General features: G+C 40.0%; 1 protein-coding gene and 1 long non-coding RNA gene across 2 annotated transcripts in view; one reads left to right on the top strand and one right to left on the bottom strand.

The window, feature by feature from the left end:
- LOC141435628 (uncharacterized) overlaps positions 1-22429 on the top strand; it is a 226363-nt gene that overhangs the window by 85889 nt on the left and 118045 nt on the right. The window lies entirely within an intron of this gene.
- On the bottom strand, positions 2332-22409 carry LOC141435623 (electron transfer flavoprotein-ubiquinone oxidoreductase, mitochondrial-like). The gene is given in 17 exon segments (XM_074098368.1): positions 2332-3105; positions 3961-4035; positions 4367-4480; positions 8771-8878; positions 10292-10409; positions 11089-11213; positions 12666-12821; positions 13465-13684; positions 15776-15888; positions 17110-17171; positions 17173-17265; positions 17527-17531; positions 19232-19323; positions 19724-19922; positions 20543-20658; positions 21877-21981; positions 22348-22409. Coding segments are annotated over 17 exon segments (1824 nt in total). The 5' UTR covers positions 22382-22409; the 3' UTR covers positions 2332-3016.

Genomic DNA, 22429 nt, shown 5'->3' with positions numbered 1-22429 from the left:
TATGGATGCATTCTGACAGAGATGGGCATTGTTCGGATATTTTTTTGTCCGAATAATTGTTCGAATAAACAAAAATTCATTATTTTTCGCAGTTAGGTACCTATTGTTTTTTCGTTTTATTCACGAATAATTTATTCGGGAACAATTTCTTAGTGAATAATTTATTTTATGCAAATAATTTATCCACGAATAATTTATGCGCGAGTAATTTGTTCGCGAATAGTTATATTCGCTACCTAATAAATCATTTGAGCACATTTTTGAAATGACGAATGATTTATTCGTTACTAGCTTTTGCCCGCGGCTTCGCCCGCGTGGAATTCGGTTATCGCGCGCTGTTCCCTCGGGAAATGTGCATTTTTCCGGAATGAAAAGTAGCCTATGTTAGGTACTCTCTGGCCCAAACTATCTCTGTGCCAAAAATCACGTCGATCCGTCGCTCCGTTTCGACGTGACCTACAAATTATAAACTATTTGTGGATAAAGTTATTTCACAAGAATAATCGTTCGATAATTTTATTCGTCACTCACGAATAATTTGGCTATTCTTATTCGTTATTCATATACGTTTTGCCCATCTCTATTTTCGGTTTGTGAAGAATGATTGTGTATTGATATACCGCAGTGTTCATCATAGCACAATATTCTGACGAACCCATTTCTTCAAGGTATTTTCGGAAAATGTTTGGTGTCACGATGTCATTTACTGTTGTCACTGGTCGCGTTTCCAAATGGATTAATCCAAATTGCTTCCATAAAATAGTATTTTCTTTACCTACTGAAGTAGAAGACGGTCAGGTCCGATTCTACGTAGTGCAAAATTCGAACTTCGTATCTTGCCGTCCCTCTCACGCTTATATTATTTAAATACGAGAGTGAGAGGGTACGACATGAACTTCCTTTTTCCAATTTCATAGTAGTGAGGGGGAGGCTCCAATAGAGACCGAAGTCCGAAGGACGAGCATTGGTAGTTGTATATATGCGTCAGAGTTGTGAAACTTCGATAGCACGATGTAGAACATGGTTGAAGTGTCTATATGTGCTCACTAGATGGCGCTAGGAGTCGCTACAGTAGCGCCCCAGCGGGACTACTACGAATTTCGAAAATCAAGTTCGTGTCGTTCCGTCCTCTGACACTTATACTATTTAATACAAGAGTGAGAGGAACGGTACGATACGAACTTCGAATTTTGGCCTTTGAGCGGTTGGAAGCGACGTTAGTATTTACGGTAAATGCAATGATTTTTAACCCCCGACGCCAAAAAGAGGTGTTATAAGTTTGACGCCAAGTCTGTCTCTGGCTTCGTAGCTCTCAAACAGATGGACCGATTTCGATGCGGTTTTTTGCGTGAATGCGAGATTCCTTGCGATGGTTCTTAAGCTGAGTTTAGACTTGCAATAAGAATCGTGCAAGTTGCATTACATTGCGGCGCTCGATTGACCACTACAAACTCGTCGGCTTTACGGCCTCGCAATGTAATGCAACTTGCACGATTTTTCTTGAAAGTCTAAACTCGGCATTAGAATAATTGAATTACTTACGGTGACCCACAGAAGTGCAAGAGCGACTATTTGCAGCATTGTCGCTTCATCGGTTGTTCTGGTGCGTTCATTGGATTACTGAACAGAAATGCCGTATTATTCTTGATGTTTGGATCATTTTCATCTCACCATCTGATAAAGCTATGATAGACGTCAACAGAGTAAACACATAGTAAGTGACGCAATAACGTGATGTCAACATGATCGACAATTTGTACTTTAGATTTGTACTATTTTTAATAACAAAAGAGGTTTCTTATTCAAGTTTAATATTTAAGGAGATTTAAAAATTCAGTCAAAAATGCCTATGATATAGCGGCACAAGAATTGGCGCAGAGGTGTTTTTGTATATATTTTAAATCTATCGGTGTCATATTTGGATCTATTCGGTACTTGCCCCTTTTCGCTTTTGCCTACTAACTAAGCGTGAGGCCCGTACTATTAAAATTTGTAGATTCTCTTTTTGATATCCCCCCTTAAAGCCGAAGACAGACGAGCGTAATTTTTTTAATTGTTAATTTTGGTTTCATACACCGTGTAGGTACATCTTATTTTGAGTCGCCGTGTGGCACAAACTGCACTTTTGTAAAAAACCGAATACAGCAGAAATTACGCGAGCAAAAATACGCGACGCACAACTCAAAAAATTACGCTCGTCTGGCTTCACCCTCAGACTTGACCCAGATCAGCATCTCCTGACATGTTAGACAAGTCTTTCCAATTAGTTTAATAGGTTCATGATTTACCTACATTCGGATACATGATACTCAACAAATAAATAATACAAAAGATTTTACCTAAAATAATTATTTATTATTTAAAACATTGTATAAAATAACGCTTACGCTAAAATTGGTTTCCTAACACTCGCACATTTCCACGATACATATAATAATTTATTAAAATTCATACAACAGCCAAGATTGTTTATTGATTACTTGATTTTAATAATTTAAAAAGTGTAATCGAAAAATATACAGACTAATTTAAGTTTTTTATACATTTATACATGTTGTTTATAAAAGTTACATATATTATACTGAACAATCTAATCATACAACCGGAAAAAGAACAGTATTCATAAGCAATATCTTTGACTTCTTTACGTACAAATGTAGCAAATCTCGATGAAAGAGAACACACGTTGGCTTACAATTAATAAGACGCCCGGGCTTAACTACGACTGTATATTGCTAAACTACCTCGACGTTTTCTGCAATGTGTCGAAACCTCGACGCAATTTTATCAATACATAATACGAGTACATCGTCGTAATTTAGTCCCAAGTCTAGCATTAATGAGTGAAAATCGCAAAGTTTAAAACATCTTTTTGGCTTTCTGCAATCTGGCCATAACTGCAAGTTTTTCAAAAACATTGTTGTGGATTTATTTCTTGAGTACACACTATATTTTTATAATGACATTTGGAAGCACCTTGCATGGGGAGCTTATGGATAAAATCTCTAATTTATCTTTACATGCCATTGTAGGCTGGGCCACCGCCTCCTTCAGGTACGACCCAATTGATGTTCTGTGATGGATCCTTAATGTCGCACGTCTTACCTGAAATCATGATGAAGTTTTAGTTAAAGTAAATACGAGTAGGCATGCTTTGTTTCTGACGACATTTGATCATTGTATTGTCATCAGAGCCTGTATACACGTGTCAAATTGTCAATCCGACCACTGGAAAGGGTCAATACAATATTCACTGGCAAGCTTGGTTGGAAGATATCAAGATAATATTTTTAAAAAAATGTTCATGGATTATTAGTCGATAATTATTTATCTGCCAACAAACTTGTTGTTGTTGTTGTCGAGTTCGACTGTACAATCAACGAGGCGCCACTTTACTTTAGACTTTACGCATAATATAATAATGCAAGTATAGACGTTATTATCATTGATAAGTATCAGTTCTTTCTTTTTTCTTTTCTTTTTTATTCGACTGGATGGCAAACGAGCAAGTGGGTGTCCTGATGGTAAGAGATCACCACCGCCCATAAACATCTTGTGAGTGTGTTGTGAGTTTGTAATTATCGTGATAAGTATCATGATAATTATCCCGTGCAACCCTGTTGGTACTACAATCACCAGAACCAATATCTGACACAACAAGCGTGCATAAATATCTGATACGTCTCTATTTCTAGGACCGCTAGGACGTGTCAGATATTTTAGCACACTCCGCTGTGGCAGATATTAATGCAGATGACTGTACTACTTAGAAAATGGCGAATAAAAGCTTATAAAATATTACGCTTATGGAACATAAGGGAATAAGGGGCACCCCTTATGGAACAAGTATACCTGATTAACAAGGAAAGATGCAGAAAGACGAATTTATCTATCTACGAGATTTCCTAAATTCAAACTTGTGTTAGGTATATCGGTTGTTTTAAGAAAAACACTACTTACAATGAATGCAGTTTTGCGCGTTGATTTGTAGTCTCTGTCCATCCCCAGTCTCCAAAGGAACATATTCGTATACACCTGGAAACAATGTTTTGTTACAATACAATCACAATACAATATAATCAGTATATTTTCAGTTCGCCGCACTTCACACTAGTATTTCATATAATAAGTGACATTCCATGCCAACTACGGGTTTACTTTGCCCACTATCTTGTCCATGATTTGTAATCAGTTTCAGATGTGGAAATATCTGTCAACTACAAGGTTTAGCACACACTGCGACTAAACGCAAGCGGTTTAGGCGCACCGTCCTTCTTTAGTTAGAGTATGGCTTGAGAAAGGTACGGTATGCTAAAACCGCTCAAAAAGCCAAACAGGCTAGTAAATGTATAATTATGCCAGTTACCTGCAGGACAAAATCGAGCCTCAGGTCCGTCGTAGATGCCCAAGTTGTTCTTGACTGGAACCGTGTCATCCTTGAGCGTTAGATGGGGCGGCTGGTCGGCTTCATGATTTGTTCCTGTTAAACAATTTAAATTGAAAGGTGCAAAAAAGGTAAACAGATGTCGGCCAAGCGCGAGGCGCACTCGCGCGCCGAGAATGCCGTACAAATTTGTAGCTAGGCCAAATTATACGTTATTAACCTGTCCTCTCCCAGGCCAAAATTGTGCCCAAATTCCTTTGATCCTGTTATCCTGGAGATGACAGATTAAAGGCCTTCATGTCTAAAAATTCAATGTTAGCAGTGCACAGCGCATTGTGGACATAGTGTACGGCTGTGTTGCTCTGATGGTGATTATGATGAACTCTGGTTGAGTTCTAAATGCGTCAGCGTAGTGACTATAACGTAAGTATAAGCATAGCAACAATTATATAGTTGAGTTTGTGTGATGTATCTGTTCTTACAGCGTGGAGGCGGACGACAGTAACAAACATTTGTTGCATAGATGCATTGACATCTATCTGGCACTAGACTGGCTGTTTGGAACAAAACGCGCGGCGCATCAATCATCAATATTACTTTGACACAACTCCTGTCACGGAAGTCAACAAATTACAGTGAAAGGTTCACAAATCCGCGCTGTGAACAAATTTTGTGCGCCGTTTTGATGTAAGAAACATGCAGTCTATACATAGATGTCGGTGCATAGATGATGTCCGGCGAACCCTTCTACGAATTAAATCGGTTTCCTCCGCTCATGTGACCGAATGCGACTCGCGACCCGAACTTTAAATGCACGGTCACAAGGCGCACAGAACAGCTGTCCCGAAGAGTTATAAATATACAAGTACACAGGTTTGGGTTTAGCGTCAAGATCTTCCAGACGAGCTATTTCGAAGCGCTCAGTTGTCATTTTTACGGCACTGCGCCAGTCAGATCGGTGATGCGCAAGCTCTTCCCGCGTGACACGTATGTTTCAAAATTTTAAGTGACGTTACGCAAAACTGCCCAAGCAAGCTCTGCGTATGGTCCCCTCCCTAGGAATGAGGGGCGGTGGCGGGGGAGAGGTACTATAGACGTAGCGGGGACTGGAGGAGTAGCGGGGAGTATAACCGCACGTAATGCACGGCGCTCGCCTTCAGTCGCGGCCGCGCATTTGAAGCGGCTACAAGGTCTACAGAGGCTGTGTCACGAAACGTTCGATGCACATGAGATTATAATCCGCAGATGAATCGACAGACAGAGGAGGTTGTGTATAATGTGTACAAATATTTTGAACTACGCAGAAATTACAGTTCTTCATCCGAATGTGTCAATGATATTAATTTGGTAAAAACCGTCTCTGAAGCGACTGGTTTTTTGCAGACCACAATAAAAAAATTGTTAAAGACCCTAAATTGATAGAAATACAGGGCACCAGCGTATCTTTTAAATCGGCACAAGAAAATCATCATCTCGAGAAAATAATGGACTTATAATTTCGCGGAAAGCGTCATACGGCGAAAAACTTCACAATTTTAACCGTCATTCTATTTCTTTGTCTTGATAAAGACATTTTAAATTCAGCAGTTAATTTGTGCTATTACTTCTAGGTCTCATAAATAGTTACTACTTATCTTTAGATATATCTGGCAAATTTATCTCATGACGTGCTACCTCGCCCCCGCCACCGCGTCTCAGGGATGGTCGCACACGAACTTGTTGGACTATACAAAGCCTGCTGTTGCATAGACATAGCTATCGTAATCGTAAATGAGGATTTTCATGACAGGCCAGTAGGACTAGCGTCAACTGGTTTGTAAACCCGCATTACTGGTGAGGTCCGGTTGACAACTTACATTTTCATCTCTCCTGTTCGGAAAGTTTAATTTTCATAGGTAGATAGCTGGATGGAAAATTGCATTTTCATCTCTAGAGTAGAAAGTATTTTTTTATTTTTTATTTTACGATTAGCCACGGAGTCGAAGATAATTTAGTTACGTCAATGACACTTTTTTTTCACGTTTCAGCATGGCCATCTAGATGCACGTCGTGACCAAGGAGCTTATATACAACACTGCAGGTTGAACGCCGAACATCCGTTTGAAACAAGAATTTTGATCTTTATTACGTCACGAACATATTCCATCTCTTTCTTTAGTTAGGTTAAGAGAGAGATGGAAGTCATTCGTGAAATGTGAAAGAAAGAGATGGAATATATAAATAAGTAATAAAGGTCAAACTTCTTCATTTGGCGTTCAACCTCCAGTTTCGTATATAAGCTCCTTGGTCGTGACCAACTCGATTTTTTTTATAGTCGGCCGTGGCAATTGGCCAGTCGAAAAGTACCGTTGGAGTTTTTTTTTTTTTTTTTTTAATTATTTAGAAACAAACAGTCTTTCACAATAATTTTGCATTTTAGCTAAAGCTAGGAATTAGTTTTATATTAAATAGACCTATAGTTCCTTTAAAATATTAGTACAGATAACTTTTGTTAAAAAACATGAAAAATATGAAAATATGAAACACGTTTAAACATACAACCTATACCTAAGCAATATTAAGATCATCAATTATCTTAAGCCCATATACACACACATATACATGCATATATAAATATCTACTTCAATAAATCTCTAATACATTTTTAAATACATCCAACGAGCTGCAAAACAAATCTGCACTCATACAACTATCATTATACAGTTTGCATACACGTCTCAAGTACGAGAATTGCGCATGCCTGGTTCTATGTTTCTGTACACTAAACAACGCCCTTTTACGGCAGCTGCGTTCGTTTTTCCGGGGGACGCGAATGTTCACACCATTCAGTAGTTCAGGGGCATCTATCAGGTTATTCAGAATCTTAAAAAGTGTAAACAAATCGGTACATGACCGTCTGATGGTCAGAGGCTGAATGCTGTGGCGTATAGCTGACGATACATAATCAACATATTGTCGACCTGTTCTGAACTCCAGGCCTTTACGAACTTCCTTTGCACCTTTTCTATTCTATCCTTATGGACTTGGTAATGAGGATTCCACACGACCGACGCAAATTCTAAGCGACTACGCACGTAACTATTAAATAACAATTTATATGTAGCAGGTTGTTTAAATGGCTTGCCCACGCGGAGAATAAATCCTAGCTGTCTATAAGCCATTTTTAAGATATGGTCTATGTGAGGATTGAAAGTAAATTTGGAGTCCATTATGACCCCCAAATCACGTATCTCATGAACCCTGTTTAACTTATTGCTGCATATCTCATATTCATAAATTATCGGGTTCTTTTTCCTGGTAAACGTTATCACCGAACATTTTTTAGCATTTAAAAATAAACTATTTTGATTACAATACCTCTCAAAATTAGTTAAATCTTTCTGCAAAAGTTCGCATTCAAATAGGCTTTTAACAACTCGGAGTATTTTTGTATCATCCGCATAAAGTAGAGCACTAGAGTAACATAAAGCAGTGGTAATGTCATTAATATAAAGAGTGAACAATAATGGTCCCAAAATGGGAACCCTGCGGTACCCCTGAATAAGCCTCTCTACACACAGATGAATGCCCGCCCAGCACAACAGCCTGCGACCGATTTTCCACGTATGATTTAATCCAGCGAAATAGGTCCCATGCACACCGAGACTCCAAAGCTTAAGTAGTAGTATTAAAGATATTTTATCAAATGCTTAGCAAATCCGTGTACACAACGTCTACTTGCAAATTACCATCCATGGCGTCACGGACCACCTCGCTGAATAAAAGAAGGTTAATACTCTCCACACTTCTACCTTTATAAAACCATGTTGTTTAGGGTTGATGTGGCGACGGATGACATTAGTTAGTTGGTCGGTGACTACTGGAGGTTGGATATAAGTAAATTCAATTTATTATTATTCTCATTTCTCTATAGTATTTTACTTTCCTTACAGTCGAAATGATAAGTCTCTACTATTGGCTAATATCTCGGGTGAAATGGGTCATTTTCCACCCTTGGTTATCCAATCTACTATTGCGTCGCGCTCGTGATTGGTTAAATAACTAAATGAGCCAATCACAAACAAGACTGTAACGTCAAACGGACCTCACGATACTAAGCCATCTAGCGATATTTCGCCTGTCGGAAACAACCTCATTGTTTACAGTTCAAAGTAATTTTAGGGGCTGTTGCACCATCCATTGATTAGTGTTAACTGACGGTTAACTGTGATGCCGTTCCGTCTATTCGAGAAAACAAATAGAGACGGCATCACATTTAACCGTCACTTATCACTAATCAATGGATGGTGAAACAGCCCCTTAGTGTAGGTTATTTTGATATAAGTATATGGAATAACCGTCAGTTCTATTCCTAGTCTCAGGGCGTACTAACAATAAAGTACATACCAGTGAGAGAGACCGAGGAGAGTAGATCGAACGTGATAACTCCGTCGGGTTTGGGATACTCGATGGGTTGGCATTCCTTTGCCGGTTTCAGCCTCGCGTGATCTGCGCCTGAAATACAATAAAAAGGGCTTTTTATAAACTGATTAATAGTTCTTCTGTGGCAGCGGTTTGGAACATTGGTTCGAGAGAGCTTAAAATAAGGTCCGCAATAGATTGTACAGAAGAAGCTTCCACAAACATTGTACAAACTGTGTTGTCTTCTTAAAATTATGTGTCTTGTCTTTAATTATAACATTATTTAAAAAAAAATGTTTAGATTATCAGTCAATATTGGGAGGTATTTTTTCTTTTATCAATTAAAGAAAAAAATATGAAGATAGCAAATTAAAGTTTCGCGTAACATCACGTCGTGCTAAAAAGTGTCGCACCGGTCTCCACTTCCGAACTTTGATGCGATTCATCTTTGTCATGTTACAAGCTTTTATTTAAGGCGCGGCCACATGCATGTCGCTCGATGCTCGTTTCCAGCGGCAAGTTTGGTCACGTGACATATAACGATAAATCTGAAAATGTTGAGCTTTATCGCTGGAAAAAAAAACCTCTTCACATTCGGCAAAAACACTGTTATTTTTTATTTCATTCACTCCAATTTCTGCATAATCAAGCGACTGCATGTGGCCGCACCTTTAGTTTCACCTGTCCCGTTGTCTGTAGTAAAATCTTGCAAGTTAAATTCGATCAACTTCCAGGAGTCAGTTTCTCTTGGAATTTGGCATACTTGTGTAAATTGCGTGACAATACAATAATCTGGTGGTGACATCCTGGAAGTCCGGCCAGGATCGTCTCCGCAGAATGGAACTCTTCAACAGTTAATGGCATCGACTTTAAATTTGGTATGCAATTGCATATGTCGTTTGGGTGACAATGCAAGTACAGTCATGTCAGCAAAAATAGCTTTTATTCAAAATGATTTTTTTACCAAAAAGTCCAAAAACTTATTTTGTTTGATTGACACGAGAAAAAGTACTTTAGTCAAATATTTCTGATAATGCAACTGACGAGCTAAATGGATTGGTTTTTTGGAATCTTTTTTGTATTTTTTATTTCAATTCCAAATTTTTTGTTACTTTTACGGTCATCCCGTAAAACCTATATCGAAAATACAAACTGCAATATAGATGCACAGAAAAATAAGACCAGCGCTGGAATCGAACCCAGGTCCTCGGCATTCCGTGCCGTGTGCTATACCGCTACACCGCCGCTGGACAACGATACAGACACGAATTTCTCCTATGCACCTCATATCTCAGCTTGTGTTGTTTCTTATTTAGCCACTTAAGCAGCGACACTAGCGACATCTATGCCGTAGCCCTCATCGAGAAACTTTTCGGCACTCCATCGGAACCAACCGCTCACCCGGACAAGAGATATCGTTATTAAGCAATCAAATTAAAATGCTAAATGGAATTTTTTTTCTCATTGTTTTCTTTCTGTTTTTCATGATGGTAGTAAAAGGCTTACCTCCGTGGCTCAGGGTCCAGGGTTCAGCGCCGCGCAGTATGGTCGAGATGCCGGTGTATATGATGCCCCCGTACAAGCCCAGCTTGGTGTGGAAGGACGGACGGACGTTGCGGACTTGCTGGAATATAAGTAAGGCATCAAGGTGGACATCAGTGGACATTCATTTTATTTACATCCTACTAATATAATAAATGTGAAAGTTGGTGAGTGAGTGAGCGGCTGGACGGATTTGGATGAAATTTGGCAAAAAGTTAGTTTATAACCTGGATTAAAACATAGGATACTTTTTATCTCGAAAGGGATTGAATGGGGGGGGGATTTTAGGGATTAAATCTCGAAATAATAACCGCTGGGCTTAGTCATGAAATTTGGTACGTATATAGCTGCATATCTGGAATAACACATAGCCTACTTTTTATCCTGATATTCCCACGGGATAGGGATAAAACCTCGAAATAACAACCGCTTGGTTTAGAGTCATGAAATTTGGCATGGTTGTTATAACGTCAATGAGAACCACGATGTAATTAAAAACCACGAGAATATAATAAAGTCCCGGAATTTAAATTCAACTGCTGTATCTAATGATTTACGCGTGCGAAGCCGCGGGTAAACGCTAGTCTTTACATATAGGGGTCTTTAAATATTACACCGCATCATGCCATGACCTACTGAATGACACGAATAAGTGCCTACTGAATTCTCATCATTATGCAATAGATTTTTTTTCTACATCTCACAAGCTCACTTCACTGCTCCTTTAATTATTTAAGCTTCATTGCATCTTTAAATATTACCTTGAGTTCCTTATAAACGTAGGACTGCTTGAGTTTATCTTCGTACGCGGAAGGCACCACCCCTGTATCGTGCGTCGCCTCGCCCGATATTATGAGATCCATGGCTGCCTCCGCTGCTAGCATACCTGCCGAATAAATCCTGTACGTATGGTAAGTGACATACGTAATAAAATTTGATTGATTATTTTCAGCGGCAGTTTTCTGATTTGGGAACAGGACGTTTTAAAAAAAAAAGTGTACCCTTTTTTTTGAAATTATGGAAAAATATGGTTTTTCCTACTCAGAGTCAAGAGCATAATCGTTTCCGAAAGTTTAAAAAAATGTCCCCAAAAAAATGGCAGTTTAGCGACGTTTTTTTCATACACTCAGTGTATGGGCGTGACAAAACTGACTCATAAAATTTTGTATGAAAAAATGGGGACAATTTTTGAAACGATAAACAAGAAACACTTTATTTTACTTATTTTTCCCATGTCAGGAGCGTGACCTGTCGTTTCGCCGTGTTTAATTACGCAGATTTTTGTTTATCAGGCAACTATCGGCAGATCTCTCCTTTGACCGAGTAATGTTTGGTATAATTTCGTAACGCTTATTATTTGTTTCGCCAAGTAGTCTGTAGGTAGAGTAGCGATATGCACAGTTACGTTTAGTCGATTGTTTGTTTCGTAATTGTTTCAGTTAACTGAACAACTGTTCATCGAAACACGATAAACAGAGTTATCACATGACTTCAAAATGACGTTAGGAAAAGGTAGAATTATGAGCAACAACGCTAATGTCAGTCCCAAACCGGTAGCGTCGCGATTTGCAACATAAAAATCCCCATTAGGTGGACTGACGACATCGTGAGAATTGCGGATAACCGGTGGATGCAAGTGACGAGTTGTCGTTCATTGTGGCGTTCTAAAGGGGAGGTCTTTGTTCAGCAGTGGACGTCTTCTGGCTGATGATGATGATGATGATGAAAATAAACACAAATGCGAAAGCGAAAAGTTGTTCGAGCAAACGTTCGAATGTATAGTGATTAAAGGCTAAACTAATTTCTGCTAAAGGTTAAGTTACGAAACAATACATCTGGAAACAAATCCATCGGCGTATGTACCGTAAGAGCGTTTTCACATTATCCGATTCGATATCGGTATCGGACGACGATACGACATCGGGGCAAGTAAAATGTATGAAATATGTACCTGTGTTTCACATTCTCCGGCCCGATATCGGATATCGGAGCCGACACCGATATGTTCACGGCACGGCACCATCGGACGCCCGTGGGCTGTCCGACGATAAAGTTTGTATGTGTGCTATGCATGTAGCTACATTGTTTCTGTGTGCGTAGAGGCCGATGCGTGGTGGCCATTTTGAGCCGGCCGTATAAGAACGATTTTGTCGGAAATATGTGAAAGCAGCACATGGTGTCGGCTATCGGATATCGGATCGGATAATGTGAAAACGCTCTTATTCGGCGAAATGTTCGAGTATCTGCCAATCAATAATTTGCGTAAAAATTGTCGACAAATCATTAGGTAACCGGTCACGAATAAATGTTTACTCTCTTTATTTATTTTTATACTCACCGCTCTTCATGGCATTATGCGTCCCTTTTATCCGGGGCATGTTGAGGTAGCCAGCCGTGTCGCCGACCAGACAACCTCCGGGGAACACCGGGATCGGCATGCACTGCCAGCCGCCCTCGACTAATGCGCGGGCGCCGTATGCTATTCTAGAACCGCCTGGGAAGCAAATAAGTTTTTGTTAAAAATGTAGGTCAACTTTTTCTTGTCACTCGTTGCTATAGTTACGGTCTCCTGGGTCACTCTTTAAACCGTTTTTATGCCCCATCTATAATTAATTGGTTTCTTCTATTAAACTTTACTACTTTTGTCCCCTCGCTGACGGGACAGAATAACAACAAGAAATAGTTGATCCAGCCTTGTATTAATACAAGTTTTTTTTTGCAGACTGTGCAGTGCCTTAAATTTAATTTGTAAGGTAATTTCAAGTTGAATTCAAGCTTGTAATAAGATATGTAATTTCTTGAATCAGGATTTACTCTGCGGCAAACAAATACTTTGCTCACCTTCGTGACATGCTAGACTCGCGCCTAACATCTGGTAGAAAGGCGAACGGTTGTGTTGCTCTGAGGATGAACTCTGGTCGAGTTCGAAACGCGGTGGTGGTGGTGATAGATAGGTTTGTGATGTGTGTGTGTTCTTACAGTGCGGAGGTGGAGGCACGAATACACGTTGTAAAGTAGACAGACATAGCTATCGTAAGGTCGCGGGTGAGCAAAATAATTGTTTGTAGTTCAACAAAATAGTGTTTAAAGTTGTCAGCAAATGGATCTTGGAATTCATGTAATACTACAAAATTCACCTTCTAATAGCGGCTTCACATAGGGATGCAGTTTGAACCGCTGGAACTCCCTGAAGGGGCTCATGTAGGGGTTGGCGTAATCCAATCCTACCACGAACCCCGCAGCCACTAGCGGGGCCTCTCCTTCTGGCACCTTCAAATGGTAGATGAAGGAACCCCCGTATGTGTTCTTGTCCAAGGGCCAGCCGATGGTATGCTCGACTAGGCCCGGTTTGTGGTTCTGGAAGGGACATCCTTCATTAATAAATTTTATTTGACAGATAAATGAGATGCTGTCTCCAACTAAACTAACCTAACTAGTCTTAAACTAACCTAACCTACTACATTATATAAGATGACATTAAAAAAAACCTGAAAACAGCACGGTTCTATTTCATGGCAAACGTTGGTGTGGCAAGTGAAATTCGGGCAAGTAAAGGTATACGATTCAGACAAAACAAACAGAGACGGCATCACAGATATCTGTGACATAAAAGTAATAAATGAATCTTGAAACAGGGGGTTAGACCATTTAATTAGCATCTAAATTAGTCTTAATAGTCATCATCATCATCCCAGCCCGAGATCAGTTTTTTTTATTTATTTTACTGGATGACAAACGAGCAAGTGGGTCTCCTGATGGTAAGAGATTACCACCGCCCATAAACATCTGCAACAGGGTATTGCAGATGCGTTGCCAACCTAGAGGCCTAAGATGGGATACCTCAAGTGCCAGTTATTTTTTACTTTCCACGCAGAAACACAACAGTGCAAGCACTGCTGCTTCACGGCAGAATTAGCGAACAAGATGGTGGTAGCAATCCGGGCGGACCTTGCACAAGGTCCTACCACCTGCAGTTTGCGCCGTACACATCTAGTAAATAATGTTTTTCCACCCTATTTTTTCGGATGAATTCGTATTTATCTTGATGATGATGATGATGCTAAATTTTCTTCAGTAAGCTAGTAGAGAAAGCAAGATAATTAAGAACTTTTCCGACAAAATACGATGGCAAAAGCCTTTCTATACATCTGTAGTTCTCACGCAGACCCAATGCGGATCGAAAATTTCACGCACATCATTGGATTATTCGCGGGTTCCTTTGGATGTTCCTTCAGAAGACTTGAAGGAAGAACTGCGTTAATTTTTTCGCCTTTGTGCCGTTCGTAGTAGCATCTTCAGCTTTTGCAAAGGAACAATGGCAAAAAATGAACGCAGTTCCTCCTTCAAATCTTGTGAAGGAACTAGTGCGGGAAAACACGCAATAGTTCCATCGAAGGAACAGCCAAAAACCAAGTTTAGACTTGCAAGAAAAATCGTGCAAGTTGCATTACATTGTGGCGGTAGATTGACCACTACAAACTCGTTGGCTTTACGGCCTCGCAACTTGCACGATTTTTCTTGCAAGTCTAAACTGGGCTAAAGGATCTACCGCGAATAATCCCGTCATTGAATTGCTTCACGATTGGTTCCTTCAGCGTAAAGCTCGTGGTAAATCTAATGTAATTTTGCACATGAATTTAAAAAAAAACTCAGAGGTGCTGGCCCAGATTTGAACCCAGGATCCTCTGCTTGAGGCCATAGGTCAAACCACTAGGCCACCACGATTTTTTTAATCTGTATCATCCAAGGTGAACGTGGAAATGGTATTAGGGAAATTTTCTTTTTACATTTCCTATCACAATAAAATACAGCGGAGTGATAATGTCCCGTAGGTTTCTTACGTAACCCCATGAATCATACGAGTACTTAATAGTAGATTATTGTCGTGGCTTGGAAGTAGGCAATTGCTGGCTGAGTATGAGTATTAAATGGACGAGCTTGCGAGTCCGTTTAACTAATACGAAGCCAGCAATTGCTATTCCAGCCGAGACTAATATAAAGCTTTTCTCAAAAATGGTGAATAATTCTGAAATAGAATAAACTTTTTCTCAAAATATATTATATAATTTATTTTATTCCAATATTTTTCTTATGCTTTCCCGCCTTTTTTCATTAAAAATAAACTGCAGGTGTATTTTTCCACCGAAAACACCACAAGCTATTTCAGACCCAATAGAAAAAATCCGGAATTCCAACAAATATCTGATACCGGCCATTAGACTTGGCTGTATAACGACTTGTGCCAACAATTCCATGGCCTTTTTAACTTTAAAAAATAAATGTGACTTGATTGCAGGCGCGCTAATTCATTATTGTCGAGCTAGCGCGCCTGCAATCTTTTTAACTTTTTAATTTTTCGCTGACCATAAACTATGCACTTCTCCTACTGATATGTAAAGAATAATGACAACTTTTACGGACATTTTTGAGAAAATTTGTTTAACTTACTTCAGGTTTGACCTCCCACAGTTCTTTAAGTCCAATACCGTAGGACTGCGGCTCGCTTTTCTCTCTCAAGTTGTACTTATTGGCTAGCATCTTTGTTAAATGCCCGTGACAGCCTGCAAATAAATAACAAATCATGTCTAACATGACTCAGATATTAAAATACATACCTACCTACATTTAAGAGAAAAATTAATACATTTTTGTACAAAGTAAGGGTGAAACCTCTGTACTACTACTGTCATGTTGACATGTGATACTTAGAAATCATAGTGAAATTGATTATTAAAAGGTTCCACCCTAGTACTTAATTTATTCGACTGTACGTACACTGACGATCGGATAGTCAAGTAAGAGAACCTGACTATGAAACTTGAAGTCCCGGATTAATAATTGAACCATAATTTCCTACCTACAGCTCAACCAATTTAGTTAGATTTGCAACAGTCCATACTCCGCCAGCAGCCCAAAATACGTAGAAGCCCAAAAGCCGGGCTTGCCCTTATAAAACCGAACAACGTCCAAACGAAAAAAAAATTCTAATAAAATCACTTTAATAATTTAGCGCGCTTTATTTACGTAAAATACTAATAAAGAATTGCATAAGTAACCCGCGGCACGGCCAGTGGCGCTGATTGTGACCGGCGGCGGCGCGGCGGGCAGTCTATACGATGCGGCGATAGTGTGGCGTACGTTGTAATAGCATGACACTCGCTAGTCTCCGTGGGCTTTTACGGGGCTTCCAAACGCTCTCTTCATACTTAGGAAACGTTAGTTTTGCAAATATCTATCTATAGCTGCATATATAGCACTTTCTTTGCAATTTTGAATCTGGCTTACGGAGTGAAGTTTATTGCGTTGGTTTGGAAACGCGAGTGCGCGGGCGAGATGAATATCTTCTAACCAACTTCATGATTGTTTATTTTCGAACCGTGGACTGTAGCGTAGCGTTGCAATCAATTTCAAAAAATACATAAGTACTTATTCTGGTTTTCATGCGGTGTAAGTGCGGTGCTGTGAGAGAGATTGAGTTCGGAAACGGACCAAATTACCCCTTGTGTATCCAATCCAAGTGTATAAAAGAATTCATAATCGTGTGGAAAGGTAAATATTAGTTTTATTGAAAAGAAAGATAGGTATCATTGCGTCCAAAAGCCGACTGACTTGTGTATTTCACAGACTAGTAAAGATTGAGGAGTAAAGCGGCAACAAGATGATTACCTACATTAAATGATAAAAAATACAAAAACATATCTCTCGGCTTGCAATAGTCTGATAGTATGTCGAAGTTAGACACTGTAACTTTAAAAATGATTATAATAATTTGGTTAATTGACCTTCGGCAAATATGGTGACCTTGGAATGGAACTCCATGCCTCGCTCGAACATGTCCTTAGGCTCCCGTCTTTGGCAATCCAACGTCGCCGGTTGCTACGCCCTTCAGCGAGCCGTCGTCGCGATATAGGAGCTCCGCGCGCCGCGCGCAACCTGGCCTATACCTGGAAAAAGTAGATACTATCACACATTACAAGTACTACATAATTACAGGTCGATTCGGCAGAGCTGGCACGAATGGATTGAATGAGTAAATGAAGTATATGTGTGTTGTGTTACCTATCTGTATAAACTTCACACAAATATGAAAATGCCATGCATGTGTCATTTTCCTCCAAAAATATCTAAATGACATTAATTTCTTGCTTGTGAATCGACTAGTACCAATAAATAAATAAATATCATGGGACACTTGAAACCTGACCTAGTCCCAAACTAAGCAAAGCTTGTACTTACTATGGACACTAGGCAACGGATTAACATACTTATATAGATCCAAAACCGCCAGAAACAAAACATAATAATATAAGAAATCAATCTGAAATAGTTTTGTTTATGATGCTAGATTTCTATATATTTGACACTTTTTTTGTAAACATTTGTAAGTTAACAATAAACATTGATGATTTGTAGCACTTGTAATTTTGTGGTATAGTCAAACAATTTCATTCCTAGGATACCACAGAACCAGTCGCAGTCGTAATGACATTCAACGTCATTAGATAAATAGTGTTATAGAAACAGAATTATTTACAATGATAGATAAGGTTCCATGGTGGCCCAGGAATCCAATTGGTTGACTGTACAGAGAGCCTGATTGTTGGGAGAGGGAGAGTGGCTTACCTCGGCACCAGCCGCCCCTGTACAGGGGCCTGGTTGTTGGGAGAGGGAGAGTGGCTTACCTCGGCACCAGTCCCTCTGTACAGGGCCTGGCTGTTGGAGAGGGAGAGTGGCTTACCTCGGCACCAGTCCCCTCTGTACAGGGGCCTGGCTGTTGGGAGAGGGAGAGTGGCTTACCTCGGCACAGTCCCCTCTGTAAGGGGCCTGGCTGTTGGGAGAGGGAGTGGCTTACCTCGGCACCAGTCGCCTCTGTACAGGGCCTGGCTGTTGGGAGAGGGAGAGTGGCTTACCTCGGCACCAGTCGCCTCTGTACAGGGGCCTGGCTGTTGGGAGAGAGAGAGTGGCTTACCTCGGCACCAGTCCCCTCTGTACAGGGGCTGGCTGTTGGGAGAGGGAGAGTGGCTTACCTCGGCACCAGTCGCCTCTGTACAGGGCCTGGCTGTTGGGAGAGGGAGAGTGGCTTACCTCGGCACCAGTCGCCTCTGTACAGGGCCTGGCTGTTGGGAGAGGAGAGTGGCTTACCTCGGCACCAGTCGCCTCTGTACAGGGGCCTGGCTGTTGGGAGAGGGAGAGTGGCTTACCTCGGCACCAGTCGCCTCTGTACAGGGGCCTGGCTGTTGGGAGAGGGAGAGTGGCTTACCTCGGCACCAGTCGCCTCTGTACAGGGGCCTGGCTGTTGGGAGAGGGAGAGTGCTTACCTCGGCACCAGTCGCCTCTGTACAGGGCCTGGCTGTTGGGAGAGGGAGAGTGGCTTACCTCGGCACCAGTCGCCTCTGTACAGGGGCCTGGCTGTTGGGAGAGGGAGAGTGGCTTACCTGGCACCAGTCGCCTCTGTACAGAGGCCTGATTGTTGGGAGAGGGAGAGTGGCTTACCTCGGCACCAGTCGCCTCTGTACAGGGGCCTGGCTGTTGGGAGAGGGAGAGTGGCTTACCTCGGCACCAGTCGCCTCTGTACAGGGGCCTGGCTGTTGGAGAGGGAGAGTGGCTTACCTCGGCACCAGTCGCCTCTGTACAGGGGCCTGGCTGTTGGGAGAGGGAGAGTGGCTTACCTCGGCACCAGTCGCCTCTGTACAGGGGCTGGCTGTTGGGAGAGGGAGAGTGGCTTACCTCGGCACCAGTCGCCTCTGTACAGGGGCCTGGCTGTTGGGAGAGGGAGAGTGGCTTACCTCGGCACCAGTCGCCTCTGTACAGGGGCCTGGCTGTTGGGAGAGGGAGAGTGGCTTACCTCGGCACCAGTCGCCTCTGTACAGGGGCCTGTCTGTTGGGAGAGGGAGAGTGGCTTACCTCGGCACCAGCCGCCTCTGCCTGCTCCGACATCCACTTCACCAGATGTCCCAGCCTCACTACATAGTTGCCGTGGTTGTAAATGGGCATACCTGTGGAGGACACATCATTTTTTTCTTCATGAACTGAATAGCATAATTTTTTTTTTAAATTAAATTGCGGTCTTTAAATTTAAATTATATTTAGCATTGTGTTTTTAGTTACTGGCCTTGAAACAAATCTGCTGACGTTTTAGGCACATTGTATTTTTCCAAATGATTTTTCATTAGAATTTGGTAATTTGGAAAAAAATCTTTAAGTCTTGTCTTTGTTAATTAACTAATCCTCCCCTTAAAAATAATTGTTTTAATAAACAATCACCTGTAGAAAATATCAGCAAATTAACTGCATTTTGTCATTGTATATTAAGTTAATGTTACTGATTTGTGGTGCTCAAATAAAGAATATTTTTTTACTGTATAGTACAACTGAGACTGGGTTTGAATAACTTACCAGGTAACACTGGAATAGGAATCCTCCCGCCCTTAGTCAGGTATCCGAACTTGTCCGCATTGACCTCCGTATCCATTGGAGCTCCCTTCTCCTTCCAGTCGGGAATGAGCTCATTCAGTGCTATTGGATCCACACAGGCACCTGAGAGGATGTGGCCACCCGCTTCAGCTGCCTTCTCTAGAAGAGTTACTCGTACTTCCTGAAAAACACCAATAACTTTACAAAACTCAGCTGTGTTTTTTTTCCAATCTTGTATTTTTATTTTAACAACACTACACCAAATGTGACAATTTCAGCATAGATTGATAAGCAAATAAAGTGTTAAAATAAAATAAAAACTTGGCTGAGTCAAAATTTACCACTTACTTTCACTATCTACATATACAATTTATTACTTCTAATTCTGAAAGCATATAAATATAACTTTTCTAATTTCTTAGGATAATTCTTGTACAAAGTGCGTGTGGCTTTACTCATGGATAAAAAAAGCTAACCGCATCCGCATCCCGCAGGAATTTGGAATAATGCCCTTATTTATTATTGCTTTTCTGTTACTCAATGGCTGTCTAATTTCAAGTCTCTGGCTCCAATCGTGGCTCCAGGTGTATTTAAACAAAGCTGTGCGAGAAAAACCCACCAACATCAATAATTTTTGTATGTTACCCTCAGTGAGGATAAAAGTATGTCAAAGCTTTTGTACACTAACTGTAAAGTGATCTGACGACATACCAAACTATGCTTGTCATAATCTTCAGTTTACCTAACGATAATGCTTACTTCATGCACTTGAAGTATAGAATACATAGCTGCATTGAGTACTTACAGCCCCCTTTCTTCGGCAATCTGTCGAGCTCGGATGGCAGCAGCCATGCCTGCTGGACCTCCTCCGATGATCAGAATATCTGTCTCCTCCGCTATACGCTCCATGTTTATATCTAGAAGATAATTTTAGTCATTACCAGTGTTTTTTAACCATTTTTTAGTATCCACTGTGATAGCTGAAAGAAAATGTCTCAAATAATGCCCCAATTTTTGTTTCAACATTTATAACTGTAACTTCTATCTGTCTGTAGATGCCTTAGAATAATTTTGGATATTTTTTTTTTTCTTGAAATATAGGTTTGCGGATTTATCGGACTGGCAGACCTTCCAAATGATTTCTCAGTCTTAGGGATTTTTAAATTGAACCAACTCTACTAACTATTGCCTGTACCTACATAAATAAAACTAAATGAAAAGTGTGAAAATATAATGGACAAAGACAATTTTATCTAGATTTTCTGCAGTTACGGAGGTGGCAAAATTCAATTACAAACCCATTTTAATGCATTAAGACTTACAAGGTTCATTTTCTATTTAACAGATTCACTGGCACTGCTTAGATGTTAAAATGTAATAGAATGACACTAAACCATAGTGACTCATAGGCACTCAAAAATACTGTGATAGCTGTTGTGTCAAATAGCATGGTATGCATTTTACGGTCATAGCCATTATGACCAGCAAATGTGCTAAGTTGAGTAGTTGTGAAAAATTATTTCTGAGCCAAATTCTTGTTTAATTACTAATATTTTTACAATTGTTTTTTTTGTTACCAAGCACTTATTATTATCATTATCATAGTCAATCTTAATTGCTTGTGTAATATTTCGGTAATGCTTGATAAAGTATTTAAAGGTCATTGATAGGGTTGTCACTTAATAAACTTGTTTCAATCATTAAGAACATTATATATTTTTTTACATTAAATTGCAACTAATAAAAATGAAATGATCTAGTCTTGTACAAGATAAGTGGATTATATGTGGCAGTTTGCCAGTTTAGTATAGTATTTTATGTAGAAGTTCTCAAGGTGCATGTTCTTGACCTTTGATCACACCTAAAATTAATTTAAAAGCCATGCCAAAATAAGAATGTTTACTAAAACATTCCTGTAATGAAGTTGAACTTTTAGAAGAGTGAAAATATAACCGATGGGTGAGTGAGATGTCGCTCAGTTTTTAAAACAAATGTGCATTAATTACTAGTGATAAGCTGCTGTAAATAATATTATAAGTGACAGTATTATAAATATTAGTTACTAGGTAAACATTTCCGTGGTAGTTCTCACTAAATGCGTAAGATACAACGCTAATTATCACAAATATACACACCTTTCCATCTCGGGTCTTTATCTCTAGGATGTATCGTATAATGTGTGGTTATTTTTGGGTAAACATCAGAATAAAGTCTTCTGGCAGCATTTGTTAGCCTCCCCACTGAAAAGTAATGACAAAAATTAACAAAAACAAGTGAACACCGACCAAAACAAATAAAGTGAACTTTGAACTTTTCATTTTAACACTACATTGCGTAACACAATTTCAGCATTATTTAGCGCATACATCAATTACATCATTTTCTACTGTAAAACAACTACAACTAATAAAAACTACAGACATAATTTACAAAATACGATAACTTCACTAACAGCTGATACGCAACGTCACTGAAAAACAACTTTGGAACTGCACAAAAAAAAACACTGTTACATTGAAATTGCATAATATGCATATCTGTTACACATTTATTATTGAAATTAGCCTGTTATTATCACAAATTTTATTTAAAAAGTATTTATTTACCCTGACGAGCCGAACTAACAATTGCCGCCGCCATGTTTTCAGAACATGCGTTCCGTTACTGCACTGAACTGAGATGGATGAC

Source organism: Choristoneura fumiferana, chromosome 15 (assembly GCF_025370935.1).
Source record: "Choristoneura fumiferana chromosome 15, NRCan_CFum_1, whole genome shotgun sequence".
Classification (NCBI taxonomy): Eukaryota; Metazoa; Arthropoda; class Insecta; order Lepidoptera; family Tortricidae; genus Choristoneura; species Choristoneura fumiferana.
Note: the sequence above shows the minus strand (reverse complement) of the source record. Positions and strands in the feature narration are given on the sequence as shown.